Here is a 7862-nt window from a genome sequence, read left to right on the forward strand (position 1 = left end):
CCCTTCGCACACAATTCTAACTGCTAGTCTTTCGGGTCATTCACCAGCGTGTGTGAGGGAGTTCATACTGTGAGAACATTTCAACACACACTAGATGCTGATGCCTCCCCAAGGACAAGAGCAAGTTTCGTTTTCATTTCATTTTGTTCATGTGCTCACTATTAACATAACTCTAAATGACCCTGTTTTAGGAGTTACGAGACACTTTGGCCAATGTCCCTACCAAAAAGAAAAAGACAAAAATGCCAAGTGTTGGCAAGGACGTGGAGTGGTGCGAGCTCTCTCTTTGCCGAGGGTGGGATGGTAAGTTGATACAGATCCTTCAAACAACTGGGGGGCAGCTTCAACCACAGTAAACCATACATATCCAGTATCTACACAAGAGAAACCTGTGCCCACGTGTCCGGAAAGACATGTCCAAGAATGTCTGCAGCAGCACGAATAGCATAAGACTCGAAACAACTCACAAGTTGCTGGAGGAAGTCACGGAGATGACGTGACCACTGGTTGACCTGCCAGATGGACCCAGGCAATCAGAAGCACCTCACCCTTTCCCCTGCCCTGGAAATGTACGTTCTGCTCATAGCTCCCACGGGGGGAGCCATTCCAAGTATGTAGCCCTGAGACAGTAAGGGGTAGATACCATGTGGGCTGTATATATGGCTGACCCCAGTTAAGGCCTGTATATAAACTTTTGAGATTCTGGCAGTGGGGGCAGAGATCTACTTGACTTTCAGCAGCCCAAGACAAGCTTCTGAAGTAAGTCCCTTTGTTGACTAAACCTGCCAGCTACCCATCTGAAGTGCTCTGCCTCTTTCTTCGTTATATCCTCGCCCTCCGTGTCCAGGGGCCAGTTTGTGAACCAATGTATGTCCATCAAGAGCAGAAGAGGTAAATAAAATGTGTAGTATAGTCATACCATCAACTATGACATCACAGCGAAAATGAACCAATGGCACCTGTAACAAAATGGGCAAATCTCCAGCTGACCAGAGAACACACGCTCTGTGGCCCCACACATATAAACCTCAGCAACAGATAAGAAATTAACCTATGGGTATTCAGAAACACAAAACAAGGTGGTAAAGGTAGGAGGAAAAGCAAGAAAGTGATCAGAATAAAATCAAAAGACGGCTCCCTTTGGGAGGGAAGGGATCTGGGATTAGGAAGGGATCCGGGGGCTTCTGGAGAGCCGGCAGGATCCGATTTGTTGGCATAGATGGCAACAGCACAGTATTTACTTTATACAAATGTGTTGAGCAGTACAAAATTATTTTATGTGCTTTTCTGTTGTGGTATTATACAATCAAAAAGGTTAAAAAAGCGGGGAGGGGTGGGGAGAAGAATCAAGGTAGGACAACTATTACCAAATAACTACTACCAAAAACACAAAACAAAACAAAAACAAACAAACAAAACAACAACAACAAACTGGTTCTTGGGTGGAAGGAAAGAGTGAAGTACGTCAGTTCTGTTCTATGAGGCATACCTCAAACAGAGCAGAGCTGTAAACGGACAGATTTGGGTGAGACCAAAGAATAACAAGAGAAGAAAAAGCAGGAGGAAGAAGAGGGGGAGGGAGGAAAAAAGAGAAAAGAAGGGGCGGGGCGGGAAGGCAAAGGAAGGCAAAGGGGAGGGAAGAGACACCTGTTCGCAATCAGTGACTGAAAAGCAGAACAATCCTTGCAAGAAAGTGAGTGTCCCATCCCTGGAGCTATGCAAGCCTGGGCTGCATAAACTGAGAGGGAGGTTTTGGAGACATTGGAACGCTGGAAAACGAACAGTCAACAATGTCCTTTCAGACCTAAGAGTCTACGATTCTATTTCTCTTTCTCACCAGTTACAGGTGCGGCCACTTAAAGAAACAAAACAGAACAAAACCCAAAACAATAACAAATGATCCAAATATCCTAAACATACAAAGTAGACACTCACTTCACAAAAGTGGTTCCTTTGAAAAAATAACAGGTATTTTTTAGGGGTTTGCGAACAAGCCATTAACTAACCAAAAATAAAGGACGGAGGGAGGCGGGGGCGGGAGGGGGGAAACTGAGGAACTTCACCGTAATGCTGGAGAAACCACTGTCAAAGAAGGCCCGATCATAAATGAAGAGCTGGTGTCAGAATAAAGGCAAAAATCCAAATCGTCCACAATGCTCCTCAAATGCTTTTCTTCTTTTATGATGGATTATCAAAATAGAAGGATTTCATAAAAACCATGGAGTGTGGAAATGTTCTTGCCTCACGTTAACTCAGAAGCCTTTAGCCTCCCCATCTCCGAGCTGATATCAATCCCCAGAATTAACTCTTTGACGCTTTCAGAGCAAGAGAGCGGAGCCTTGGCTGAAGGTTATCTTAGAACACATTACATGAAAAAAAAAAAACAGGATCCACTGAGCTGGTAATAATCCAGATTACCAACTAGTCCCCTTTCAGAGCAACAATGGATTTTAACCAGTTTTCTGTTTTATAAATATTATCGTGGCTCAACATATCTAGGAGACACAACATTACCCGCCGCTTTCATCCTGTTTGTGTACTAATTATATCAACAACCTGAACCAACTTAACACTGTACAAAAACACAGCTGATTTAGCAATCTGTAAATTATACATGTACAGAAATCTGTACCAGAATGTGCTACGTTTCACTCCTGCTAATGTGCATGGATTCTTACTGGCACCTACAATTGTTTGATACAGGTTTCCGAACATTAAAACATATGTTCTGCCTCGGATGGGACCATTTAGGGTAATATTTTTGTAGTTTTCTGGCACTAAAGTCTGCCAGCCTTCCTAAGAGAGTAAATGCCTGAATTTAAGCAACCATCAAAAAATATTCTGGAAAAACACTTTCCAATCATGAATATAAAGAGAAACGGGCTGGTTAGAAAGTCAAAAGGAGGATTTGAAATGATCACCGACATGATCAGAAGCAAAATCTGGAGCATAGTCACTTATTCCTGCTAACCACTTGCAACTATCCAAACCACAGATAATGACTATATCTCTCCTCCAAATGGTCTTCAGAACAAGTTAAACTAGATTTTTTTTAGTCCCATCAAGGACAATTAAACACCTTAAAAAAAAAGTTTTTTTAACACAATGTCAGGCCTAAATAAGAGCTCCAGCCAGAAACACCTGTGGAAAGGTGCTTGGACCAAGATTCATTCGAATGTAGAATTCTACGGGGTAAGGAGGGTTTCTGGATTCCCACTATATCCCCAGTGTTCAAGAAATGGGCTCAGTAAGTCCTTTTCAAATGAACAAACCTGTCCCAGCTGCTGACTAGTCCCTGACGGGCCTCTAACTGCATTTTCTAACTCTGCCTTTTACTAACTAGAGGTAAATTACTTAAGGGTTTTTTTTTTTTTTTTTTAAGAATTTTTATTTGTTTATTTGAGAGAAAGAGTAAGAGAACACAAGCAAGGGAAGCAGGAGAGGGAGAAGCAGGCTCCCCACTGAGCAGGGAGCTGATGCAGGACCCGATCTCAGGACCGTGGGCTCATGACCTGAGCTGAAAGCAGACTTCTAACTGACCGAGCCACGCAGGTGTCCCAAGATTCTCAGGTCTTAAAATTCTAAAATGGAGACACGGCTCCTCTTCTGCTTGCATATGAGGATCCAAGTTATTTAATACTTTATGACAGGTACTTGAATCAGTAAGGGCCTGTTACCCTGCAGGTGACTTCAGTTAACCCATGGACAAAGGTGAAACTGCTGCCCTTCCTTAAAACAGAATTAACTTCTCCTTTGCCCTGTTACTCTGTTTGGATGTGGCAGTGTGGCTGTTAGCCAAAATGGATGTGTTCTTGTTGTTATAACATTTTTATTCAATCTCCACTGGGAAATCAAGCTTCTCTAGAGAACATAATGGTAATACAAGGAGGTCGTTGCAGAATGTACCGTGAGGAACACGACACTGGGGTCAAGGGACTTTGGGTCTCATCAGCTCTGCCCTTAAATATTTGAGGAAATGTGCTTGCTTCGCTTTCTTCATGTATACAAAGATGGGGAAGGAGAGGCAGACAACATAGCAGCAAACCCCTCAGGTTATAATATTCCAGACACCAGATATTCAAATGGCCCAAGACAAAGCCAGTTTTATTATCCATAAACATATGAGAGTAGTTGTTTTGTTTTGTTGTTGTTTTTTTTTTTAAAGATTTTATTTATTTATTTGACAGACAGAGATCACAAGCAGGCAGAGAGGCAGGCAGAGATAGAGAGAGAGAGAGAGAGAGAGAGAGAGAGAAGCAGGCTTCCTGAGGTGCAGGGAGCCCAATGCGGGGCTCGATCCCAGGACCCTGAGATCATGACCCGAGCCAAAGGCAGCAGCCTAAACCACTGAGCCACCCAGGTGCCCCAAAGGCTCGAAATGTTTTGTTGTTTTTTAAGGATAACAGTAGTTACACATGCAAATCTTATGGCTGGAAAAACAATGATGAATGATAGCCTCCAAAGACCTCCTGCGTCAGGCACTGTGTGCCTCCCACTTTGAATAAGTCATTTACTATTCCTAGGGCTGTTTTCTGATCTGTAAAAGATGAACAAAAATACTGCAATAAGACCACTGGGAGAAAATGCTTAATAAAGATGATCCAAAAAGTATTGCTATTTAAAGGTAAACTGCTATTTCAATACCGTAATGTCCAAAAAAAGGCTAGTGGATTTGGGGAGGAGACAATCAATATTTTTAAATAGACTTTTTTCCATCACAGTAAAATAAAATAATGCATGGAGATATTGTGATAGATCCATGAGTCCACATATTTTTCTTCTATTTCTGTTTTGGAAATGTGGTGAAAGGGATCACTAAAAGCTTATATCCCACGTGTCAAGACCAGAATATTTTCTTCTGAAATAATAGATAATTTTTAAAAATTCATCCAGCTCTCCTAGGATGTTTTGTTTGTGTTGTTGATGTTGTTTGGTTGGGTGGTTAACTGAAGTCAAGCTGTTGGAATTGGTGCTGAAATTAAAATGCCAACACTAAAAATATTCCCAGCGACTTAGTCTATTGACATTCTATATATGCTTAGAGAGAAGTGGTTCTAAGAAAATCAACTAGAGTAATCTGCCGTCTCAGCTCCAAGATTCATTTTATGTTTGCGTGGTATTTCACCATTCTTTTTGCTTTTTAAGATTTATGTAATTTTAGAAAGAGAGACAGAAAGTGCAAGCAGGGAAGAAGCAGAGGGAGGGGGAATCCTTAAGCAGACTCCCCACTGAGTGGGGAGCCCACCACAGATGTTGATCCCAGGACCCTGAGATCATGACCTGAGCTAAATCCAAGAGTGAGACACTCCTCGGACTGAATCACCCAGGTGCCCCTGGTTCCACCATTCTTAAGGTCCTCCTACAAGCCCAGTGAACCTTATGACTGTTCCATATAAGATTCTTACCTCTCTCTCCACTCAAAAACATTATATGATGCACATTAAACATAAGCTTTCCCCTATGCCTTAAAGAACACAGCCTCTTCACACCACACTCCCCCTGCCCCCTGCAAAATGGAACTGTCATTGATATTTATGAGAAAGTTGGGTGTCAGGCACACTGTGATCCCCAAATCTGCAAGACTGTCTCACAGCCCCTAACAGGTCAATAACCACAGCAGGTTAACTCTCAGTGATTTCATTTTAAAAAATGCATGAACACCTCGAGCTTTTTTATGACAAAAGAATTCATTTGACCCTTTGTGTAGTAATTATCATCCCCTCAAATCCCCAGGTCATAGCTGTGACCTTCTTCTAAAAGCCACCTCACTAAGTTTGAGTGGACAAGACATTGAAGGGAAAGGTGACCAACCAGAAATTCTTCAATACTCTTATTCTTCAGGGGCACACGATAAAGGATCATTTCTAAAATATTTAAATAATCCACAATAATATGTTATCATAGTTGACAAGTTTTTTGTTGCAAGCTAACCTTACATCACTTTTTAATTAAAGAGCATTTCTTGGAGGCGTAAGTCCCCTGAATCCCTAACTAAATCCAAATAGAAGCCCATGATTTTAACACAAGCTCCTTCTGAAAGCTCTAAAGCTGCGATATTTCCGCATTTTCAAAACCTATTTCCTCAGTCAACTCCTCGTACCATCTGCATCTGGAAGGAGAGGAGTCCCAGATCCCGTGAAGATATCTCCGCTCTTGGCCCCTTTCCATCCAGCCCTTTGACGAACGGGTGTGCAGCGCACCTGCCAGATGCCACCTCCTAACTGCTCTGCCAGGGCTTTAGCCAGGATGCTTTGCTGTGGGTCCTAAAGGCATCAGAAATATTCTTTTCCATCCCTGCTGCTGGAACTCTCACAGTCTAGCGCTTCACGACACGGTCCCTCTTAATGCCACAGAGAAAGAGAGGAGCGGAGGGCACTGGTTTACTGGGTAAGGGAGAGACTGACACACTGGGTGAGCTCGGGAATGGAGAGCTGAGCAAGATTTATAGGCGTAAAACACCGCTGAGGTATGGAAGAGAGGAACTATACGGCAGGTTTGTTCCTGTGATCCTTTGGCCAGCTCTGCACCTATGCGCTCCATTTCCCATAAAAGTCCAGGAGACTCTGTCCCTCGGGAGCCTCAACTTAACCTCCAAGAGGGTGGGTGGGTGGGTGAAGAGGTGGAACCGGGTAACCTGCAGCTCGTCCCTATATCCCCGCGTCACCACACCTCGGACTTTTCTGCTGCCCGGTGGAAAGTGGGAAGCAGCTGCCGCCCCCATCCCTCGGGGGCTCAGACCCGAGTGGCCTTCCCTGCTGCTGGCTCTCCCTGGGCAGAGGCAGCGCCCAGGGTGCAGCCGGAGCCCGACGGGCCGCGGCGGAGGGGTGGGCAGTGCCGATGCGGAGCGCGCCGCCGCTCCAGCCGCGTCCGGCTTCCCATCACTTTCCCCAATACTTTGCCCATCATCTATCACGCTCTCTGGAGAGGAGACAGAGAAGAAGCGGGAAGAGCCCCAAAGGCGTCCCCAGCAGAGCTCTCCTCTTGGGACGGGGCCCCACAGACCTCGGCCCACCCTACCCACCTACCCCAGCCTCCGGGAGGCAGCCCCCGGCGCCCGCGCCGCGGCTCCCAGCACAGCTCCGGGTCCTACTGCATCTGCTGGCGCCGAGCGGCGGGAGGCGACGGCAATCGAGGCACGGGTAAAAAGCCTGGGTAACCGAAATCCGAATACACCTCTTACCACTGGACCGCCGGACAATGTTCTCCAGAAACGTGTTCTGCGGGGCCACCAGTCCTCTCCTGCCCCCGGCCATGGTCATCCTCCCGGCAGTTTGGAGTCCTGGGGGCGTCCCGGCGCGGCTTCTCACGGCAGCAGGAAGCTGGGCGCCGGGCCCTCACGCGATCCCAGCTCCAAGCGCCCCATGCGCCCCGCGGGGACCCGGGCGGCCAGGGGCGGCTGCTCCCTCCGGCGGCCACCCTCGCGCCCTCTTCGCGCCTCCCTCCCTGCGGCCCGCCTCGCAGAGCACTCGCGCGGGGTTCGCCCAGCCGCAGCCGCTTCCGGGTGGGCGGAGGGAGCCGCGGCGCCTGGGACTGGGCGCCCCCTACCGGGCGCTGCGCCCCCCACCCCCGCCGGCCTGCGGGAGGGCTAGCGGGGGGCTCCCGCAGCGGCGGGGAAGCTGCTGGCGACGGTGGGCCGAGGCTGGGTTAGCAGCGCCACCCTCTGGGCACAGCCCCGCGCTGGGTTCGGGATGCGCCTTGGGCTAGTGGAGAGGAAGGCGTTCTGAGCCCTGTCCTTGGTGGATTCACTTCAGACAAGGTCACCCCGAGTCCTGGGGGGACATGATCCTGTAACTCTCTTCCTTCGCTCTCTTTCAGGCCGGAGCCTCTGGGGGAGCTCTGAGCCTCTTGGAACACCTTCCCTC

The 7862-nt window shown here is 47.2% G+C and overlaps 1 protein-coding gene across 2 annotated transcripts in view; it reads right to left on the reverse strand.

Annotated features, from left to right (window-relative positions):
• The window catches only part of KCNH1 (potassium voltage-gated channel subfamily H member 1), a 381772-nt gene extending 374286 nt beyond the window's left edge, over positions 1-7486 (reverse strand). For both annotated transcript variants that reach the window (XM_004775315.3, XM_004775314.3), the window contains exon 1: positions 7181-7486. In XM_004775315.3, coding sequence (XP_004775372.1) covers positions 7181-7259 — 79 coding nt within the window. In that variant the 5' untranslated portion in view covers positions 7260-7486. The remainder of the gene's footprint in view (positions 1-7180) is intronic.
• Between the last annotated feature and the right edge of the window lie 376 nt (positions 7487-7862).

Source organism: Mustela putorius, unplaced genomic scaffold (assembly GCF_011764305.1).
Source record: "Mustela putorius furo isolate JIRA1106 unplaced genomic scaffold, ASM1176430v1.1 tig00001012_pilon_pilon_pilon, whole genome shotgun sequence".
Lineage (NCBI taxonomy): Eukaryota > Metazoa > Chordata > Mammalia > Carnivora > Mustelidae > Mustela > Mustela putorius.